Here is a 23,289-nt window from a genome sequence, read left to right as displayed (position 1 = left end):
GCTAGCCAGGCTTGGGGGGAGGGGGTGGGGTGAGCTTTATTCACTCACTACCCAATTCTCCACATCATTCAGGTTTCTGCTCAAAGGTTGTAACAGAGAAGAACAAACCTAGCTCCATATTGGATCTACTCTGTTATCTCTGTATAACCTCTATGCTCTGTTGCCTGTGCTTGGTCATGTGAGCCCTGCACCTTCATAAAAGAATGTTGCCTGTAGCCTGAGCTATATGTGATAGCCCTTTCTCAAGGCTCTGCTTCCCAGGCTTGACCTTTAAAGGTATAACAATTTTCATTCATATAGAGATAAAAAGTTGTGGCACAAAGAATAACATTTGTCTTGCTGGAGGATTACAGGAGCAATGTGACTGGACCTCCTGGAGAGCCGCAAGAACAAAGGATTCCAGCACCAAGAAGCTTACAGCAACCAGTCACACAGACCCTCACCCCACTTTTAGTATAAAAGAAGCCTGAATTCTAACTCAGGTAAGATGGTTCTTTGGGACACTAGTCCACCAACTTCTTGGTCTGCTGACTTTCCAAATAAGGTCACCATTCCTTAACCCAAGAGCTCAACTCTCAATTCATTAAACTTTTTTGTGTGGAGCAGTACAAGCTTGGACTCAGTCACAAGGCCATCTCCTCAGGGAGGCCTTCCGTGATTGCCCTGTCCAAAACAGTCCCCTTGGTCACTTTCTATGCTGTCTCAGGCTGTTAATTTCCTCCATTACTGCCACTATCTGACCCTGTCTTATTTTCTGATGGCTTCCCCCATCACACATGAGCACCACAATCCAGAGACCTTGTCTGTCTTGTTCCTCCAATGTCCTGGGTCCAAGCACTGTGCCTGGTACAGAGTAGGTGTTCAAGTACAGTTTGTTGTTGAGGAGTGAACTACCTGAGAGATAGAAATCCATCTCTCCATTTACAGAAGAGGACATGAGGCTGAGAGAGGGCAAGTGACTAGCCCGTCACATAACCATCAGGTAGCAGAGCTTGGATTTGAACTCAGTTCTGCTGATCCAGAACTTGACCCTTTCCAACAGCCCAGGAAGGAAAGATGAAACACCAGCCTGCAGGCAGCCTGCCTGCTTGTTTTAGAGACCTTATATCGAATCCTGGGAGGTATAGTAGGTACACATTATGTAAGCACCTGACACACAGTAAGCATATTTACACAGAGCGTGCAGCACACAATTGGTGTACTTTACATAGAGTATCTGGCACATAGTAGGTATGCTTTATGTAGAGCACCTGACAAATAGTAGGCACACTTTATGTAGAGTATCTGACACACTGAGGGGTGCTTTTTGAGGTACCCAGCCCAGAGTAGGCACTCTTTGCGTATAGTTCTCTTCACAGAGTAGGGATACTTTATGCGGCATACTGGCACAGAGTAACACAAGTACTAGTTGCCAACACTTTTCCTTCATTCCGTCTTTCTGGGAGCTCCTGATCCTTACCATCTTCCTGCAGAACCCTCCTTGGTCCCCCTCTCAGTCTCTCATCTAGCAACCCATTTCCCAGATGGGAAGACTGAGCCCAGAGGAGGTCGGCACAGCCCACAGTCACGGTGAGGCTGCCCACTCAGGATCTCCCAGCTCTGCCCTCCCCTGTCTGGATCCTGTTCTCTCTCAGCCCCTTGCAGCCTTAACCCTCGTGCCTCCAGGTGCCCTCTTCTACCTGAGGACACTTTATCCCCTGAATCTGACACAGGTAATCGCCAGCCAGGCTGGGTTCTCAGTTCCTGCTCCTGGCAATCATGTCTCCACTCAGGCCTTGGGCTGCCTGGAGGCAGGACTTGAACTCCTGCCAGGCTGTGTGCCCCGGAGGCCAGAGGCTTCATATCTCTGAGCTTCCTGATTCTGTGCTGGGAAATGGTGCAGACACCCTCCTGGCCCACGCATGGAGAGGAGCCCCAGAGATGTTTGCCCTGCTCACCTGGCACCTGAATGTTCATGCTTTTACCTGCTGCACCCTGGCCTTGGAAGGGCAGGGCTGGTTGTGAACTTGGGGCCCAGAGTCACCTTTGCCCACACCCCAACTTGCCCATGTAGGAGGTGCTGAGCCCTGAGTAGCCAGTGTCCACACCGTGTGATCCTGAGCTGGTTCACAGGCTTCTCTCAACAACACTGTAACCCCTTCCCTCCACCCTCTATTTGGGCAGCTGCCAGGTGGGGAGGAGGTAAGCAGGCTGCAGAGATTGGCTGGCTTAGCCCGGCCCCTGGAAGCTTCCTCTAGGTCAGGGGCCAGACAAAGCCTTCCCAGGAGGAGGGGAGAGGAAGTTGTGTGGGACAAGATCCTCCTGACAGAGGTGCCAGGCTTGGGATCTAAGGGCTAGGGGTCCTGGCCCAGGGCGCGGAAGGCCACTGCTCAAGGGAATGAGCTGGCCTGGGAGATGAGTGGATACTAGTTGGTTACTAACTCCTCTGTCTGTCTCTCTCTTCCCCTGGACTTCCCTGGGTCTCCTTCCCCTCTCCCAGACCTTGTCTGCCTTCTCTGAGCCCTTCTTGCCCCACCCCCAGCACTCACCATCCCTGCCCCTCACTCCCTTGTTCCTGTGCCTCTATGTGTCTCTGCCTCACAGCTCACCATCATCTCCCCCCGTTCCTTCATCCTCAGGAGCTCACCCTCCACCGCGTCTGCCCTACAGGATGCTGCAGCTGAGCCTGTCCTGGCTGGGACTCGGGCCGGTGGCGGCCTCCCCGTGGCTGCTCCTGCTCCTGGTAGGGGCCTCCTGGCTCCTGGCCCGCGTCCTGGCCTGGACCTACACCTCCTACAGCAACTCTCGCCGCCTCCAATGTTTCCCGCAGCCCCCAAAACGCAACTGGTTCTTGGGTCACCTGGGCCTGGTGAGTGTGGTCAGCAGGATGGGTCTGGAGCATCCGGGTGGACGGACTTCCTGCAGGGTCAGGAATGGGGCTCAGGGTTTGGGCTGTGATCTAGGACAGCAGAGAAGCCAGGGAGGATGAGAAGCCCCCTTTTCCCTCACTCCTCCATTCCTCCGCTCTGCCATCGAGACCTTCCCCACATCCTGTCCTTCCACCCCTAGCCTGCTTTGGGGTCCATTTCCTGCCTGTCTTCCACACACGAGGTGCGCTGTCCAGGATCTGCTCTGCATGGGGCCCATTTCCTTGTGTCTTATTCTGGGCTACGTCTTCCCCACAGGAAATAGTTATCACCTCCCCATTCCCACCTACAGGTGCACAGCTACCCACCCCTCTCCAGGACCCCTCCCTCTAATCTTACTCCCTTCCCCCCACTCTCGCCAAGACGTCCCAGTGGGCGCCTTGACCAATCTGGATAAAGTTGGCCACTTACTTCCTCTTTCACAAGCCTTCTTACACTTCCCCATCCTCCGCACCTGCCTGCCTTGTGCCCCAGACTTTGACCTTTGACCTGGCCCTGCTCATGATTAATTAAACAGTTAATTGTCCAATTACTTATTAACCATCCTTCCAATTTGATGATAGTTCTGGGGAGCAGACACTACAGTGCCCAGTCCTGGGCTGGCATACAGTAGGCATGCAAAATAAATGTTTGATGTCCAAGGTGAGGAACTTGCCATCACGCCCCTCAGTCAAGGTCAAAGAGATGCGTATCCTCCTCCTATCTCCCAGACACCTTTTCTTTCCTGCCTGGGAGGAAAACTACAACTTGGGGCCGGACTTGCTGCAATCACTGTTCATTAAGGCAAAGTTCAGAACGGGGGCATTCCGAAGTTCACCGTGAAGATAAGAGTCACAGTGCTGAGATTCTAGGTCTTGGAATGGTTTCAGGACATCCTGGAAGCAGCAGGAATGTTACAAAGTTGCTGCAGTTCTGCCTTCCCCTCCAACGGCTTGTCTGTGAAGGGCCGGTCTTGGTCACTTTTCCTTCCTCCAGCCCTTCTTGCTGTGTGACCTTGGCTGAGTCACTCTCCCTCTCTGGACCAATCTCATCTAGTGATTTGAATCCTCACCTCAAGGTCCCTGGGGAGACAGGAGCAAGTCACAAAGGTGCAAATGATTTATGTTCAAGTGTCTAGAGCACCTGGGGGTATTTGTCAGGTTTGAATGGGGCATCCTGGGGAGAGGATGCTTCACCAGGAGGCAACCCACACTTCTTCCCCTTTGGGGGCATATGGCCTCAGTTTCTTCATTTGTAAATGGCACAATTGAAAGGCATGCCCATAGCTTGCAGAGCAATAGACACACAGGATGCACCCTGCACAGAGCATGGCCAGCAGAGGGGGTTCAGAGGGCAGAATTGCTATCTTGATTGATGGGAAGAATTCACAACTGTCCCTTGGGGTTGGCCAGGGCTGGAAGGTCCCAGGTCTGCAGACCCTTTACCATGCAAGGAACCAGAGGCCATGTGGACCAGCCAGAATATGAAAGGATGTGGGACCAAAACCCAGTCCACAAGTCCTGAGGCCACCCTGCTACCCACAAACCTCACCACTGGGGATCTCCTCCTGTGGTCGCCCCTGGGGCTGGGACCACTCCCAGGACAAGAAAAATTTGTCTTTTCAAGCCAAGGTCACCCTCCGTGTGGGCAGAGAGCGTGTCTTCCCCCTGTGCCCTGGGATACACTCTGGGGACATGAAGAGACCCCCCAGGACTCTCCGGCCCCCAGAGTGAAGGAGCAGGAGGAAACAGAGATTCCCTCCATCTGTGCAGAATCCCACACACTGTCCACTGCAGTGGTTCCTTCTGGGGATTGATGGCCCTTACCTTGCTTGCAGTTTCCCCCCACGGAGCAGGGCTTGAGGGGCTTAACTCAGCTGGTGGCCAACTACCCCCAGGGATACATGCTCTGGATGGGCCCTACCACCCCCCTGGTCATTTTCTGCCATCCCGACTTGATCCGGAATGTCGCCAATGCCTCAGGTACCCATGCAGAGCTTGTGGTGGTGGGTGCAGAGGCATATCTGAGTACAGTGAACCCCTCCCTTCCAAGCTTCTATGTGACCCCTCCCGGACCCGGGCCCTTCCTCCCCACTTCTCTCTCAGCCATCTTCCTCTTTCCTTCAAGTATTCACCAGACCCCATCTCACTGCCTCCTTCCTCTTCTCACTGCCGTCTGCACCCCACCCTGGTGTCCTGGGTGAAGGAACCCCCCCCCCCCACAACGATCTTGAGGACATAGATCTGGACAGAGAGATCCCTGACCTGGTGCGGTCAGGAATTGGCCAGAGGGTGATGGGCTGTGGCAACTCAGAGGAGAAGCAAGATTTTCTGCTGGTGTATCCCAGAAGGCTTCCTGGAGGAGGAGTTGCTGGAACTGTGTCTGGATCGATGAGCAGACATTTTTTAAAGCAGAAGGTAGAGTGGTGCAGTGGGCATCCATAGCATCCCAGGCCCCCTGCCAGGCCTGCTCTCAGTCCCACCCATCCCCAGGCCCAGAGCAATGAAGACTCGTAGCTGGTGCAGGATCTGGACTGCTGTTTCCATGACATTCACCTCTCTGGTGGGTCAGTTCCTTTTACACTATCCTACAGCTCGACCACTTCTAGTTCAGTGCCCTCCTTCCCCAGTCCCCAGGAATCTCCCTGAGGAGACTCCACCGCACCCTGTCTCCCTTCTCTTGTCCCCTGTTCCTCCCATCCCCAGACAGACCTGGCAAGCAGAGGAACGAACAGGCAGCAACTGACAGAGACCTGGGTTGAAACACCAGAATGCTCAGTGGCTCTGGGAAGGTCCCTGGCTCTCTCTGGCTGCTGAAGTCTCTTTCAGCTGTTAGTGGTGGAAATGCAACCCTGTATGTTCAAAGGAAAGAAAGTGAATGAATTGATAATAAAGTCCAAGGAGGGTGTCTTCAGGCCCAGCTGGATCCAGGTCTTAAACAATGTCATCAGAAATCTGTCTTCATCTTTCAGTTCTGTGTTCATCTGTGATGGCTTCACTCTCATCATGGTAAAGATGAATGCCAGAAGCTCAACCCCCATGGAAAATTGAGCTCATTCACCACATTTCCAGGAAAAGATACAGGATTCCCTTTAATTTCCCTTGCCTGGGTCATGGGACCAATCTCTGTGTATCTGAGACTCTGAGTGCCCTTTCTGGGAAGCATAAGGTCCTCTGAGCTACTGTTTTGGGGCTCAGAGTAGTTTGACGGTTAAGAACTCAGGCCCTGGATTCAGACAGACCTGGGCTGGAGTCTCAGGCTTAGTGTCTGGGAGACTGTTGGTAGGTGACTTCATCCTTCAGAGCCTCAGTTTCTGTACCTGGAATATGAGGATGGAAGAGAAGTCAGGTGAACATGGTGTTTGGGATCCAAACAGGGAAAAACCCTTTCTATCCTTGCACCTGAGGGACCCCAAGTGTCATGCATGGAGGGTGTGGGGAGGGAGCCCAGGGGGAGGCTGAGGACAGACAATCAGCTGCTGGAGGTGATTCATGGGTTCAGGCCTGGATCCCTTCCTTGCAAGTCCTTCCCTCCGGCAGCCTGGAAGAGTGTGAATTGGGTCCTTTTTGTGCCTGTCCAGATTCAGAGCTCAGAGGAAGTTCTGTACACACAGGGCCAGGCCAGCACCTATGGAATGTGTGCCATTGGTGGGTTGGACCCTGGCATGTGGTCACCCACATCTTCCACCCCATCTGCATCAAGCCTGTGCTCTTTGCTCAAGATAGACACCTCCCTGGCCACAGCTTGCCCATGCCATGGTCTCTGTGTTGCCTCCAGGTGGGCAGGTGACCAGGGTGCAGACAGAGAGGGCTGTGACAGAGATACCACTGCCTCTCTGTCACCTGGACTCCCACCTGCCTGACCTGCGGTCATGTCTGTGCAATGTCTGCTGCATGGCCACGTCTGGTCACGTTTATATTTCTACCTGGATTCTGGCTACAGCTGGTATATGTTACACCTGGTGACACCTTGTATATGTTTATACCTGAGCTCAAATGGAGATGGTCTCAGTCATGTCTGGGGCTGAGCTGTGGCCAAGGACATCTGAGGCATCTTGGATTCTCTGATTCTTGTGTGAGATGCCATTAGAGATTGTCTGGTTCTCCTGCTGGTCACGTCTGGGCCACATTTGGAGTTTGTCTGAGGTCTGGGACTCAGGGTCACTCTGAGAAATGCCTGAGACCTTATGTGAGTCGTGTCTGATGCAGGTCTTAGAGTGTGTCTTGGTCTTGCCTGTTTCAGGTCTGTGATATAAGTGTATTAGGTCCTGTCTGGGGCACGTTGAGGTCATGTCAGATTGTCTTCAGGTCCATGGCAGAGCATGTTTTGTCATGTCAGGTTGTGTCGTGCATGTCGGGGCCTTGTCAGGACATGTTAACACATGGGGCCCTGTCAGATGTCTCAGGAGAGGTCAGAGTGCTGGGGCAGATGTAATGTCCTAGGTCCCTGGAAAGGCGTTTTGTAAAACGCTGGACTATGCTTCGGTGTTTATAAGGTGCCATGCCAAGGCACGTTGGGGTATGTTGTGTCATGTTGGGTTGTGTCTCAGCATATAGAGTTGTGTCTATGGGCTCTGTCTTTACTGTATTCTGTGCTGCAGCCTGGTCTGTTCCCCCCTCCCTTCCCCCCTCCTCCCAGTTTCCTGTGCTCTTGGCCCCATTCCTGCTATGCTGGGCTTGGAGGGGGAATGCAGATTCCTGGCTGGGAGCCTCCACCCCCCACCAAAATCCTTCCCCTCCCCTTCTTCCTGGCCCCTGATGGTCCTCATTCATGCCAGCCACCGTCGCACCCAAGGACGTGCACTTCTACGACTTTCTGAAGCCCTGGCTGGGTGAGTAACTGTGAGTGAAGGGGGCTGGGGATAACCTTGGGGCCCAGGGGAAGGTATCGCCCTCGCCCACTCCCCGTGGCTGCCTCTGCTAGGGGACGGGCTCCTGCTGAGTGCCGGTGACAAGTGGAGCAGCCGCCGTCGCATGCTGACACCCGCCTTCCACTTCAACATCCTGAAGCCCTACGTGAAGATTTTCACCAAGAGTGCAGACATCATGCATGTGAGTATCTTGAACCCAGGGTCCCAGCTGGAGTCTTGGGGACAACAGAGACTCAGATACATCTTGTCTGTAATTCTGGCTCTTCTGGGTGGCTTGGGCCTTTGTTCTTTCCTTCTGAACCTCAATTTCCTTGGCTATAAAATGAGTATAATGTGATCCCTGCTTTGCAGGGTGGTCGAGATAACATAATGGACCCATGTCCCTGGCACACAGTAGGTGCTGAGAAGGTAATAGTTTCTATTTTACCTCCACAGAAACCATGGAATCTTGAGGCATGTTTAATGATAATGATGAATATCATGCAGTAGTTATGCCTGAGTAACAAATCACTTCAAAAAATAAGGGTTTAGTATTGACAGCAAGTCTGTGAGTCAGTTGGCTGGTTCCTCTGAATGTAGATGGGATCATTCGTGTATCTGTAATCAGCTGTGGGTCAGATAGTGTTGGTCTGCACCCCACAGACCTGCAGCCTCAAGACTGAAGAAAGGGCTGGAGTCAGGAACAGAGACGTCAGTGGTTTGATGGACAGGGGCATCTTACATGTCTGAAGCAAGGTCCTGGAGTGACACCCCACCATGTGTGGCCAACAGCGGGAAGGAGATGGCGGCAGTCTTCCTATGGGGGTGGATGGGTGGGAGGTTACCAGCTGTAGGGGAATTGACGTCAGGTTGGCTCATAAGTTACCAAGGAAACCAGCAGAGGAGCATACCCCTCACTACCCCTTTGATAAGGTATCATGGTGGAGATGTTTTGATCTAAATATTAGAACAATCACTATTTGGGGCTGGGGGCGAGTGTTTAGGCAGTTACTGATTTAGGCTCTATGATTAAGAGGGAAGGCCAGCTATGTGAATAGGGTGTCGCTGAAACAAGGACTGGTCAAGCAAGGGATGTACAGAGAACAAGAGGACAACTATCTTGGTCAGGCTGACCATACAGATATGAAGCATTGCTGATCGGGGGGTCAGTCCTCTCACATGTTTGGAGCTTGGTTGGCTGCAAGCTGATCTAGGATGACCTCAGCTAGCGCAACTAGACTTCCTTTCATGTGATTCTCTCCCTTCAGAAGACATCTCAGGCTGGTTCAAATGGCAGAGGCAGGGTTTGAAAAGACTGAGAGGAAGCTGCAGTGCCCATGGGGTCTAGGTTTGGGATGATCACCTCATTATTTTCACCATAGTCTATTGGCCAAAACAAGTCCAAGGCCAGCTCAGAATCGAAGGATGGTGAAATAGGCTCCACCTCCTGATAGAAGTTACTGAAAAAATACATTGCAAAAGGTTTGGATATATACATGGGAATGCAGTAGTAGACGAAAGGATTTTGTGAAGTGCGTCAGATTTTTCCATACCTGCAAGCTGACAGGTGAGCTTGTTACTCTTTTGTGGATTCCACCAGAAGTCATGAGACTCCTGGCTTAGAGACAAAGGACAGTTTATTGCTTTTGGCACAGAAAACAGCCTGTGCTTCTTGTTGGTTTGCATTCTTCTTCCAAGTCACCAAATGCCCTGAGGATGACACAGGTGGGCTTCAATAGATGCCTGCTCATATAGCATGTTGTATTACAAGGGAAGGAGCACCAGGTTTAGGGACTCTATGACTGTTATAGCAATTAGAAGCAAGCCTGGTATTTGTCCACTGGGAGACATTAAAACAGGAGGGAAGGGGACAGGGCACAACCTTTAAACGAATGACATAGCCAGAGGACATGACATAAACTGATTAGAACCAAAGAGATCCAAGATGGCGGACGAGTTGACTTCCAGTAGACCTTGAGCCTCAGTATACGCTCTTTGTAACACATCGGCTCGCTAAATGACACACCCACAAGTGTCATGACAGTTCGAAGCCTGACCATAAAGGTCAAAAGGTGAGCAATAGCCCAATTTCTGGAAATCCCCACCCCTTCCCCAAAATAGCTGGAATACTCCTCCCACTCATTAGCCTATGAAATTACCCACCCCTATAAAAACTGACCACCCCATACCCTGGGGCCGCTCTCGCCTTCTGAGATGGCCCACACTCTGTGGAATGTGTTTCTCCCTAAATAAATCCTCTTCTTACCTATCACTTTGTCTCTCGCTGAATTCTTTCTGCAATGAGACATCAAGAACCTGAGCTTCATTAAGTCCTGAGACCAAGTGTGTGATTTCAGTTAAAAGACCATGGGTTCAAGTCTCAATCTGAGGTACAAGGTTTCAACATTACCGCACTCCTCAAGGTTGTTTGCTACAAACACAACTCTGAGAAATGGCCCAGGTAAAGAACATCAGAGTCTTGCAATTTTTTGGCATACCCAGCAAAAAAGTGCAGGAGTACTCAGGACCCATGGAGGACTACCTCTCTCAACATAGGGGACATTTTCCTAATCAATTTATAACAATGAAGATGATGGAAGCTAACATTTGTTGAGCACTTACTTTATGCAATAAGTTGACCAAGGGTACAAAGATTATAGCAGGCAGAGCCAGGATTTAAAAACCCAGATCTCCTGACTCTCAGCCATGGTGACTTCATGTCCTAATAGTAACAGTTTTCACACCTGCCCAGGTCTGGTCCTCCCTGGGGTTGTGTACCTGGGCCCAGCATTCAGAATCTGGGGGAGTGCATCTTGGTGTTTAGGGGTTAGGGAGGGGTCAGGAGAGTCAGTTCTCAGCCACAGCTCTGTCCCCTTCTTTGTCCAGGCCAAGTGGCAGCACCTGGTCACAGAGGGCCACACCCATCTGGACATGTTTGAACACATCAGCCTCATGACCCTGGACAGTCTGCAGAAATGTGTCTTCAGTTTCGACAGCAATTGCCAGCAGTGAGTCTTGGCCCAGGGCCTGGGTACATGAGCCATAGATCCAAGGGAGTAGATGGGGGAGGGAGGACTGACCAGGGCTATCAGAAGGGCCTTCCTGGAGGAGGTGGGTCAGAGCTGGACATTGAAGGACAGGGAAAGGGAAAGAAAAGGAGCTAACCTTTCAGGTTGGTAGAACTGTTTGATAAAGGCCAGGAGGGTAGGATGAGCAAAGTGTGTGCAACCGTGAGGAGACACCTTGGAAATAAGTTTGGAGGAGTGGGCAGGGTTATGTCTTAAGGACATTCTGAAGTCAGACATAGAGGATATGAACTTTATCTGAAGTTTCCTGGGAGCCAAGGAATGTGTTTGAGCAGATGAGGGTCTTGGTTAAACTTGAGCTTGGACATCTGACTCGATAGAAGACCAGCTGTCATGTAGACAGTGGATGGTGTTGACATTGGATGTAAGGAGAATAGGGAAAGGCTGGTCCATTGACCAGCTAGCAGAAGATAAGTTCTGAGTCGTGTGGACAGTTTTGGGAAGGAGAAGGGACAGGTCCTGGGTGAGAGACAGAGGAAAGAAGCATGATATCTAAGCTGTGCTCTGGGTTCCTGGGGCATGGAGGCAGCTCACAGAGATGGGATGTAGGAGAGAAAAGTCTGGAGAGTCTCGTGTCCTGGCTCCTCCCCACACTGTATCTGTGGGCCATCTGTTCTTGGAGCCTCAGTTTCCTGAAGGGAGGTAGCTCTCGGCTTCTGGGTTTCAGGTGTTTTATGTTGTTGGCTTCCTTCACGCTCTCATCCTGCAGGAAGCCCAGTGAATATATTGCTGCCATCTTGGAGCTCAGTGCCCTAGTGGCAAAACGGCACCAACAGATGTTCCTGCACATAGACCTCCTGTACTACCTCACCCCCGACGGGCGGTGCTTCCGCAGGGCCTGCCGCCTGGTGCACGACTTCACAGATGTTGTCATCCAGGAGCGGCGGCGTACCCTCCCCAGTCAGGGCATTGATGACTTCCTCAAGGCCAAGGTTAAGGCCAAGACCTTGGACTTCATTGATGTGCTCCTGCTGACCAAGGTGGGCTCCTCTGGTATCTGAGTAGAAGTATTAGAATGGACCTCGATTTGATCAAAGAGCTTGGACGGGATGCAGAGGGTACTGGGAAGCCATGTGAGGTGCTTGAGGGAGGGATGGGTCAGGGGTAAGTTTTAGAGATGAGTGTGTGGAATCCCCCTGCAGAGGATTGCTGAGTCTGAAACTGTGAAGTCCTGAGATTTTACTCTACTTACAAGCTAATAAGTTAGTCTACCACAGCGGCAGACTGTATATCTACATGTATGTATATATACAAAACTCTGGATCAGAGCAGCCCGTTTTTTTTACTTATAGCGGTAACAGTAGCCAGAGTAGAATTGTACCTATGGTTCCCCTTTCCTAAATTTCTCTGAGGGCTCCATAATGTTTTACCTATACATGCAGCCAAGCTTGCATTGCAGGATAAGTACCTCCAGATTTTGAACTTTAGAACTTATACAGGATATCTGTCCCTTCTTCCCTATGTGGTGGGAGGGAGAGGAGAGAGAGAGAGAGAGAGAGAGAGAGAGAGAGAGAGAGAGAGAGAGAGAGAGAAGAAAAGGGAGCAGGAGGGGAGGGGGGAGGGGGGAGGGGAGGGAAGAGAAGAGAAGAGATTGTTCTTGAACTCAAACAAATCCTTGTGGGAGAGAAGGCAAAGTCTATAGATTCTACAGGTTTATAACCCATTCCTTATTCCCAGGAGAGATAAGGAATCCCTGGATTTACTATCCTAACATATGAGCAAATGGCTTTGGGGCAATGCTCAAGCTATAGCTTCCAAGTCAAGTTGCCACTCAATCATCCTGTAACCCAGGTTGCATCATGTAGAGACATGAAAATATTTATAGATCATTGATTCCTTTCACCAGGGACAATACAGGAGGCAAAGAGGTCAAGAGGAGCCCTGTGGGGTGGGCCCTCCTGTGATAGCAAGCAAACGAGGTCTAGGAGTTCAGGGTGGGCTTGGGTTTCTGGATGGATAATGGAGGTTGAGATTGTCTCAGTTTAGGCTCAGGGGCCCTCAGTGATTCTAGGGATCTTGCTTTCTCTCCAGGATGAAGATGGGAAGGGATTATCAGACGAAGATATCCGAGCTGAAGCTGACACCTTCATGTTTGAGGGTGAGGGTCCCAGTGTGAGACTACAGAGGGGAAGGGGTCTCTCCCCCACCAAGGAACTTGGCGAGTGGGCCCTAGATCACCCCATCCCTCCCCATCCTCCCCATGGGCCTTACTGTGAGGGTGCTGTCCGCCTTCTGGTGCTGAAGTAGCCCAGAGACCCAAGCTTTTCTGATGCCCCTCAGGCCATGATACCACAGCCAGCGGCCTCTCCTGGGTCCTGTACAACCTTGCAAAGCACCCAGAATACCAGGAGCGCTGCCGGCGGGAGGTGCAAGAACTCCTGAGGGACCGTGAGCCTAAGGAGATTGAATGGTGAGTGCAATTCCTCTTGGTCTTTTTCTGAGCCCCTCACATTGGCCTTGCACCCTGGCTGGGGAAGAGGGGAAAACTTTTTGTTGATTCTGTCATTATTGCTTAGTGGGAATAGGAGAAGATCCCAGAGGCAGGGTCTAGTACCCAGTATGTATAACAGGGGAAAGCTTGCAGGCTCTTGGGACAGAAAGACCTGGATTTCTGAGAGAATTAGCGACAATGTGTGAGGGCTGATGATGCCACTCAGCACATATTCAGTAAGTGAATTTCCTCTCCACTCCCTTACTTTTCTCTCTGAATCGCATGTTTTCAAACATCTTCCTCCCTGAGTGTTTGCTGATCTCCTGCCCCCTAATTCTTCATATTATTTAGTCCAGGATTCACAGGGAATACCTGAGGACTAAAGTCATTCAACTCCTGTCCAGGAACAGCTGCATCTTCATCCATCCAGTTCCCATTTAGGAAACACTGCCAAACTGCCTTCCTATCCCCAATTCTATGCCATTTCCAATTCTTTCCAGCCCCATTCTGTGTCCTGGAGACTCAGGAAGGACCCAGACCCAGTCTTTGCCTTCCAGGAGCTCCCAGCCTGGTGAGGAATAGTCCCAGGTCAGGACACTCCCAGTGTACATGGGCAGTGCTGGGGTTTAGAGTAAGAGAGGCAAAGTCGAGGGTGGAAAAAAGTGCCTCAGCTGAGACCCTGAAAGATGATCAGTAGATATCTGGATGCATTTGAGATGCAGTTAGGTCAAAAGGACAGCCGGGCAAAAATGAAGTGATGTGGGGAAGGGGAGAAAGAGAGAGACAGAAAGAGAGAAATGAGTGAGGGAGGAGGTTTAATTGAGCATATGATGGGCTTGTGGAAAACAGATTACATCATAATATTAACACACACTATCCCAGAGAGTGGAATGAATATCCATTTTTATATATTCAAATAATCTTTAGGCTTTTAATAGAGTTTAAAATTTTAGTATAGAGATCTTATGCAGCTTTTGCTAAATTAACCCTTAGATACTCTTGTTGCTATGGTGAATCATCGTCTATCTGTATTGAGAAATATTTATAAGTTCATTTGGAATACATTCACATTTCTTGTTAATTTTAATCCAGATATTTTATATCATCATCATCATCATCATCATGTCTTTCATCATCTATGTTTTCTAATACAAAAACTAATAATTTATGGATATAAATTTCTTGTGCAGTGAACATAGTAAATGCTAAATATGGAGTCCCATATCAATAGGAAAAATAAAGATCACTTAATAAAAACTTGGAACAACTGGAGAGCTACATGGAAAAAGGTTAATTCAACCTGCTCTTATGTCATAAGAAAATAACATCTACATGAATCAAATATTTAAAATAAAAAATAAAGGAGTCTTAAAGGCTCTAGAGGAAACAATGGGAAATTATTTTATAGCTCCAGAGTAGGAAAGGCCCTATTCTGGACACTGGGCCCAAGAGATGTACAAGAAGAGATTGATATGCTGTTACATGAAAAAGATACAGAGCAGTGTGTATAGTACATAGTACGCTACTATATATTTTTTAATGCAGAAAAGTACCTCTGGAAGGATACATATAAAATAATCACTAGGCAAACTGTGAGGAGGGGAAATGAGTGCTGTTGGGCCATGGGAGTGGTGTTTTGTAGTTTTCTAATTTTGAACTAGTTAACTGTATCAACTGTTAAGAATTTAAAACACTACACAAAATGAAGGGGATTAAAGAAAAAGAATTCAGTCCCCTTACTGAATCTTATCTTCGATGCTTATAAAAGTTTTCCAGTGAATTCTCTTGTTTTCTAAGTATAAAATCATTATCTGACGAAAACGACATATTTACCCCACATTTCAAATGGCATTACTCTCCTTTTTCCTCTGTCTAATTGCATTAGCTAGTATCTCTAGTGCTGTAATAAATAAGAGTCAACAGTGAATCTGATCTTTTGTTTCTTACTCATTTGCCTTTTGATTTTGCTATCTTGCTGTAAAGAATGTTTTATTTTTATATGAATTTGTAAACGTTTTTACGGTTGGCTCTTTGATGTTTTGCTTACAAAAACTTCTAAAATTATCTCACTAAATTTTGTCTGGTTCTTCCATGGTATTGTTTTTCTTTCTTTCTTTCTAAGAACCATTTTATTGAGGTATGATGGACAAAGAAAAAACTGTACATATCTAATGTATACAAACTTAATGTGTTTGGAGATATTTGATCCATCTGCAATTTTGTGGTAGGGAGAGAGGATGTCATGGGACAGCAGGGGGGCTGGGCGGGGAGGCGATGTCTCTGTATTTGCTCCCTGGATAATTGTCATGGGGATTCCTTAGGGATGATCTGGCCCAGTTGCCCTTCCTGACCATGTGCATCAAGGAGAGTCTGCGGTTGCACCCCCCAGTCACAGTCATCTCCCGCCGCTGTACCCAGGACACTGTGCTCCCAGATGGACGGGTCATCCCCAAAGGTGCCCACAATGACTAGGGGAGGAGGATCCTGGTCGGAAAGAGGGGCCCAATCAGGTAGCTTGGACCTAGTCCTGACTGGCCCCTCCTCTCCCGCAGGTGTTATCTGCCTCATCAGTATTTTCGGGACCCATCACAACCCATTGGTGTGGCCAGACCCTGAGGTGCTGCCTCGCCCCCCCCACCTCCCTCATCCTAGTCCACTCCCCTCGGGGGCCCTCGGGGAGGGCACGGGGTTCTGACTTGGCAAATCGGACATCACCTCCCCCCATTATACAAACATCTGCCAAGTAGCCCTGTCTTGCCTTGCCCCCAGGTCTATGACCCTTTCCGCTTTGACCCAGAAAACATCAAGGGGAGGTCACCTCTGGCTTTTATTCCCTTCTCCGCGGGGCCCAGGTGAGGACGGGGCATCTGAGGTGGGAATGGAGTGGTGGGCGCAGGGGTCTGGGACTGAAATTCCAGCCTTTCTTTTGGGGGCCAGGCAGGGGGAACATTTAAGATGGGCAGGGTTTCCCTCTGCTCCATTGGACGTTATGGGTAAGGGTCGGGGGAGTGGTGGTGGGGCCGAGGAGGGGTCCGAGGTGTGTGGAGAGCCCCGTTCCCCTGTCTGCTGATCTGAGTTCAGGACTGGAGTGTGGGCTGAGCTCTGGGGAGATGTAAACGCACGTGGGGCTTCCAAGCACGGTTAGCCTCCTTCTCCCTCCCTGTTGGTGGGGATGGGGGCGGTGGGCCAGATACCCGGTGCGCTGGGGCCTGGATGAGGGCTCCGGGCGCAGTCAGAGCTCCCGCTCTCGCCCACAGGAACTGCATTGGGCAGTCATTCGCCATGACAGAGATGAAGGTGGTCCTGGCGCTCACGCTGCTGCGCTTCCGTGTGCTGCCGGACAAGGAGGAGCCTCGCAGGAAGCCGGAGCTGATCCTGCGCGCGGAGGGCGGGCTTTGGTTGCGGGTGGAGCCGCTGAGTGCAAGTCAGCAGTGACCCACCACCGTCTGGCCTGCGATCCACCCTGACCCTAGACACCTCACTTTGCAGATTCCGAGGAATAAAACTGTGCTGTCGTGTCTGCCCCAGTCTCATGGAGAGGGGCCTGGGGGGATCCAGGCGGGTCTGAGTGGCTATGAACCTGGGGGGCGGGGGAAGGGGGTGGGGGTGGGGTGGATATCCATGTGGTAGCTGGAGCTCCATCTTGGATCACAAGGTCAAGGATACTCTTTAGGGAAGGTGGAGCAGAGAGCTAGATGCCGTCAGGTTCAGAGGACGCGGGATCCACCGCTCCCTCCCTGTAATGGTCACCATCCCAGTCTGCCACTTACTAGCTGCTTGGCTTGCAGAAAGTCATGTCTCTCTCTAAGGCTCAGTGCCTTTATTACATAACAGTAGCCACCTTATTGCAGGTTGTGGAGATTTATAAGCAAGCATGAGCAAAAGGACTGACTCAGTATCTGGTAAGCATCAGTACTCAATAAAGGTTCATTTCTTCCCTTCTTTTTGCATCACTTTCTCAAATTTAAAACGTTTTAAAGTCATAAAAGTTATATTTAAGTTTGGGGACGTGTGGAAAACTGCCGTGGAAGGTAACTGTCATTAGAAGATTCAGGAAATTCAAACTCTCCATAGTAACATCTGTTAACATAGTTACAATGGGCTTTGATGTGAAGCTGGTCCGAAGCTAGGAACCAAAAAAAATTTTTTTCCCTCAGAGAAGCATGACCCAAGGACTTCATTTTCATCTAGGAAGTGGAGGTCAAGAGGGTCCACAATAGGGAGAGGAGGGGGAGGGGGCTGGAGTGGGGCCACTTCCTTCAGCACCTGGGACAGCAACTGCCTCAAGACTTGTCCCAATCAGGCTGTAGGAGGTCCTGGGATAGAGTCCTAGTCTCAGAGCCTTTCAGGGGCCAGAAGACTTACTGGTTGCAAAATAAGAAAGAAACACTGTACCATGAAGTGAGGAAATATTTAGTATATTCTAAGCTGAAAATCACATATGTTTTTCTTTGCCTTCAGAGTTCTTACTTAAAATGTTTTTCTTTTCCCCCAAATGATACCTTGTCATAGAAGAAAATACAAATAATAAAAAGTAAGAAATAAAAATCATATCCGTAATCCAAACATGTCAAAGCAATCACTGTTCATGTTCTCTCACATATACTGCCAAATTTTAATTTTATATGTAATTCTTATACAAGTAAAAATTTGAATTTACATCTAAATGTATTACATTTACATATAATCTCCTTTTTAAAATTACGATTATACTGACTAACAAGCACATGGAAAGATACTCAACGTCATTCGTCATTAGGGAAATGCAAATCGATGACACAGTGTGATATCACTTCACACCCACTAGGACGGCAAGAATATAAAACAGTGGAAAATAACAAGGGTTGGTGAGGATGTGGGATAATGGGACCCCTCATACACTGCTGGTGGGAATGGAAAATGGTGCAGCCACTGTGGGAAACAGCCTGGTGTTTCCTCAATAAATTAAACCTAGAATTACCATATGACCCTGCCATCCTGCGCCTAGGTATGTACCCAAAAGAACTGACACCAGGGTTTAAACAAAAAGTTGTACATGGCCCTTCATAGTGGCACCATCCACAATTGCCAAAAGTTGGATATTTGGGAAACAATTCAAATATCCGTTAACAGATGAATGAATAAATAAAATGAGGTATATCCATAACAAGAAATATTATTGGGTCATAAAAAGGAGTGAAGCACTGATACATGCTACAACATGAATGAACTTTGAAAACATTATGGTAAGTGAAAGGAGCCGGACACAAAAGGTCATATGTTATATGATTCCATTTATATGAAATGTGCAGAATAGGTACATCCATGGAGATAGATTCAGGAACTGGAGGGTGGAGGAGGAAATAATGACTGCTAATGGGTACAGGTCTGCTTTGCAGGTGATGAAAATATTTTGGAACTAGATAGAGGAGAGGTGGTGGTAGTACACCGTTGTGAATGTACTAGAGGCATGGAATCGACACTTTGATGTTATGAATTTTAGGAATGAATGAATTTTATGTTATGTGAGTTTTACCTCAACATAAAAAATGTTATTTTATCTTACATTTTTCTTATTAATCTGGGGTTCTCATATAATAATGTATTGTGAACATCCTTCAACAACATAAAATCATCTTGGGGGTCTTTAAAATCTTTGTGTTAAGTATTCAAGCCACTCTTTATTTTTGTAAATAGCATTATGTCAGGAAATAATTTAGTTTGTCTCACTTTGCAAGAATTCTCTTTATGCACCTTAATAGCTTGAGATATCACAACCAATTACATATTGAGTTACTCTTGATCACATAACTTTTGGTGTAGAGATTTCATTTTTATAGCAATAGATACACATGCATTCATGTAAGGTGTGGGTGTGGTTAAACACTTTTCATACAACACGTAAGGCTTGATGACTCCACAGACACTGATTTTGGTCCTATTAACAGAAGCAGACCACTGGAGGGGAGAAGGTTATGACACTTCAGTTCTCCCAGGTAAACACTGATTTCATCCTCACACCAATCTTATGGATTGGAGAGATTAACTCACTCGCTCAAGGTCACTCGGTTGTTGAGTGGCAGAGTGGGGATAAGTTTGGTCAGCTTGGCTTCAGAATTCATGCCTTAGCTTCCAAGGAAGCAATTTTCAAGGTTTCTCAGCCCCAGGTGCATCAGATCACCGGAAGGACCGCTGCAGGATTACTTGAAGACACTCTTGGATGAGTGGTGTCTAACTTTTTAAATGTAGTATTTTTGACAGGGGATTCATTCACTCATGTACAAAATAAGATGCTCAGAGAAAATATTTGTCCTCCATATGTCCTTTGTTTTCCCAGTCTTTTCATCTTTAGGTAAATACTTTACTTTTTGTATAGCATTTCACAGTATATTTATGCAAATAATATATGTGCTTAGCTACCCTCAGTCTCATTTTAAAACTATATGTCAATTTACAAAATTTACTAAAAGTAAAGTTTGCTCTATTTGGTGTACAGTTCTGAGATTTGAAATGTCTACAGTTGTGTAAACACACTACCAAACTCACCCTTGATAGTCAAAAGCTTTTCACCCCAGCTCCTGCCAAACGCTGATCTATTCTCCATCCCTATAGCCTGGCTTCTTTCACCTTACAGCATATTTATGATTCATTCATGTTGCAGGCATCAATACTCTGGGGGTTTTTTGCTAAGTAATAGTCCATAGTATGGTGAGCAACATTTTCTTCACCAGTTGGAGGACATGTGGATTGTTTTCGATTTTGTGCTGTTATGAATAAAGCTACTATGAATATTTGTGTACAACCGTTCACCGCTCTTGGAATGGGATGGCTGGGTCCTATTACATGTGTACGTTTAACATTAGAAGAAACAACCGAACTTTTTCCAAAGTGTGCCATTTAAACTTTTTAATTTCATTAAAATTCCCAGCTTTATTGAGATATAATTGACACATAACATTTCTGTCTAAGGTGTACAACACGTTGATGTAATACATTTATAACTTAGAAAGTGATGATTCATAGTATTAGCTACCACCTCTACCCCATCACATACTTACCACTTATTTTTTGTGGTCAGAACATTTAAGATCTACTCTTTCGGGAACATTCAAGTTTCTGACGCGGTACCATTAGCTGTAGTCACCACACTTGTTAATCTTATAACTGGAAGTTTGTATTCTTTGACCATATCTCCCCGTTTCTCCAACCCCTGGTAACCATCACTCTACTCTGCTTCTCTGAGTTTGTCTTTTTTAGATTCCACATATAAGTAATATCATTCAGTACAGTTATCCCTCGGTATCTGTGAGGGATGGGGAGATTGGTTCCAGGACTCCCCGTGGATACCAATAATTGGGGATGCTCAAGTCCCTCATATAAAATAGTGTAGCATTTGCATACAACCTACACATATCCTCCTGTATACTTCAACTCATCTCTAGATTACTTATAATGCCAAATACAATGTAACTGCTATGTAAATACTTCCTGGTGCACAGCAAATTCAAGTTTTGCTTTTTGGAACTTTTTGGACTTCCCCCTCCCCCAAATCTTTTTGATCTGGGGTTTTTTGACTATGCAGATGCAGAACCCACAGATAAGAAAGGCTGCCTGTGTTTGTCTTTCTCTAACTTATTTCACATAGCATAATGCGCTCAAGGTCCATCCATGTTGTCACAAACGGGCAGGTTTCCCTCCTTTCTCCTGGCTGAATAATATTCCATTGTGTGTGTGGTGTGTGTATCACGTCCTCTTCATCCATTCATCCACTGGTAGGCAGTTAGTTTGTTTACATATCTTGGCTATTGTGACTAATACTGCAATGAAGATGGGAGTGCAGATATCTCTGTGAGATCCTGATTTCGGTTTTGCTGGATCATATGGCAGTTTTATTTTTAATTTTTTGAGGAACCTCCATACTCTTTTTCACAGGTGTCCATGTCAGTTAAAATTCCTCTCGTTAATCTGTGAGAGTTCTGGTTGCTGTCCTTACTCACTGGCACCTGGCGGTGTCAGTTTCTCCCCAGCCATTCTTATGGGTGTGCAGTGATATGTCCCTGTGATTTTAGTTTGCATTTCCTAATGACTAATGATGTTGAACATTTTTTCATGTGCCTATTGGCCATCCATATATCTTCTGTGGTAAAGCACCTGTTCAAATCTTTTGCCCATTAATTTTCCTTGGATTGTTACCTTCCACTGTTGCATTTTACATACAAATCCTTTGTCAGACATGTGATTTGCAAGTCTTTTTTCCTAGTGTGTGGTTGGTCTTTATCTTAAATTTCTTTCACAGAGCAAAATTTTTAAATGTTTATAAAGTGAAGTTTATCAATTTTTTCGTTTTATGATTATGCTGTTGGTATTATATATAAGAACTCTCTGTTTAACCTAAGGCCACAAAGATTCTCTTCTATGTTTTCTTCTAAAACTTTTACATTTTTAAGCTATTTAGTTCTATGGTTCATATTAAATTAAATTTTGTATAAAGTGTGAGGTACGGGATGACTTTTTTTTTTTTTTTTTTTTTGCAGGTGGATGTTGAATTTTTCCAGTACTACTTACTGAGAAGACTATCCTTTCTACATTGACTTGCCCTGCAAGTTTTTAAAAAAAATTTCTGGACTCTCTATACTGTTCCATTGATTAATATGTCTTTGACCAGTATCACACTGTCATTATTACTGCTGTTTTATACTACGTGTTGAAAGGGGTCTTGTAAATCCTTCAACTAAATTTTTCCTTTTCCAAAAAATTTTGGCTCTGATAAATCCCTTGCATTTTCATGTAAATCTTGTAATCAGCTTATCTATTTCTACAAAAGTCCTCCTGAAATTGTGATCTCATAGAATTTGTAGACCGATTTGTGTAGACTTGGCATCTTAACAATATTGAGTCCTCTCCTCCATGAACATTGTATATGTCTCCATTAATTTGGGTCTTCTTGGATTTCTTTTATCAGTTTTTTTTTTTTTTTTTTTTTTTTTTTTTTGTGGTACGCGGGCCTCTCACTGTTGTGGCCTCTCCCGTTGCGGAGCACAGGCTCCGGATGCACAGGCTCAGCGGCCACGGCTCACGGGCCCAGCTGCTCCGCAGTATGTGGGATCTTCCCGGACCGGGGCACGAACCCGCGTCCCCTGCATCGGCAGGCGGATTCTCAACCACTGCGCCACCAGGGAAGCCCTATCAGTTTTCATACTAGAAATCATGCACATATTTTGTTAGATTTATACTTGAGTATTTCACTTTTTCTGGTACATGATTCTTGAAAAAATGGTATTTGAAAACATTTTCCAATTGTTTATTACTAGTGCACATAAGCGTTGGCATACATTTTCTGTAAAGACCCATATTGTAAATATTTCAGGACTTACAGCCCTCCTCCTCTTCCTCTCCTTCTTTTATAATTCTTTAAAAATATAAAACAATTCATTGCTTGTATATCTTAAAGAAACAGGGCACAGGCCAGACTTGGTCCATAGACCATAGTTTTCCAACCCCTGGAATATATAAATACAATTAATTTTTGTATATTAACCATGTATCCTGAAGTTTATTGGGTCATTCCCAATGGAATACAAATAATGCTGCTATTTCCTCAATCTTTGAAAAAAAAAATCCTTGCGCTTGATCCCACTTTCCCACCTGTTAACCCACAGTTTCTTTCCCCCACCATGAAGCTAACCCCTTCAATGAGTTATCTATACTTGGGATGTCAAATGTCTTTTCACCCACTACAAACGGGCTTTGACTTTCCACTAAGGGCTGTGATGGTGAATGAATGAGAGACAGAGAGGAGGGGCGGCATGGACCCCATGGGTACCCTGCTTAATTCTCAAGACACATCCAGGCCTGGTCCAGTCACTGGCTGTTGTGGGGTGTCCACTCCTCTTCTGAGTGTGTTGGAGGCTCCTCCTGCCAGAAGATTCGGAGACAACAAGCTCTAAGACATTCGATCTCCATTAGTTCAATGTGTGTGTGTGACTATGTGACTGTGTGTGGGATTGTGTGTGTGTGTGGGATTGTGTGTAAGTGTATGTGTGACTGTGAACACATATG

At 47.2% G+C, this 23,289-nt stretch overlaps 1 protein-coding gene across 1 annotated transcript; it reads left to right on the top strand.

The window, feature by feature from the left end:
• Positions 1-2,650: 2,650 nt before the first annotated feature.
• Positions 2,651-16,686, top strand: LOC131756216 (cytochrome P450 4F2-like). The gene is made up of 12 exons (XM_059063114.2): positions 2,651-2,848; positions 4,723-4,867; positions 7,663-7,716; positions 7,809-7,936; positions 10,621-10,742; positions 11,530-11,800; positions 12,852-12,918; positions 13,101-13,230; positions 15,573-15,706; positions 15,804-15,868; positions 16,021-16,103; positions 16,509-16,686. Exons 1-12 carry the CDS (start codon positions 2,651-2,653, stop codon positions 16,684-16,686), a joined length of 1,575 nt encoding a protein of 524 aa, XP_058919097.1.
• The last annotated feature ends 6,603 nt before the right edge of the window (positions 16,687-23,289 follow it).

Source organism: Kogia breviceps, chromosome 4 (assembly GCF_026419965.1).
Source record: "Kogia breviceps isolate mKogBre1 chromosome 4, mKogBre1 haplotype 1, whole genome shotgun sequence".
In the NCBI taxonomy this organism is placed as follows: Eukaryota; Metazoa; Chordata; class Mammalia; order Artiodactyla; family Physeteridae; genus Kogia; species Kogia breviceps.
This window is presented reverse-complemented; position numbering and strand designations above follow the sequence as displayed.

What these genes read in the sequence shown, in the direction of transcription:
- LOC131756216 (XM_059063114.2), top strand. Translation starts at nt 2,651, where the DNA reads ATGCTGCAGCTGAGCCTGTCCTGGCTGGGACTCGGGCCGGTGGCGGCC. An exon ending in GAATGTCGCCAATGCCTCAG is followed by an intron (nt 4,868 to 7,662) that starts GTACCCATGCAG and finishes CATTCATGCCAG; the next exon opens with CCACCGTCGCACCCAAGGAC. An exon ending in AGAGTGCAGACATCATGCAT is followed by an intron (nt 7,937 to 10,620) that starts GTGAGTATCTTG and finishes TTCTTTGTCCAG; the next exon opens with GCCAAGTGGCAGCACCTGGT.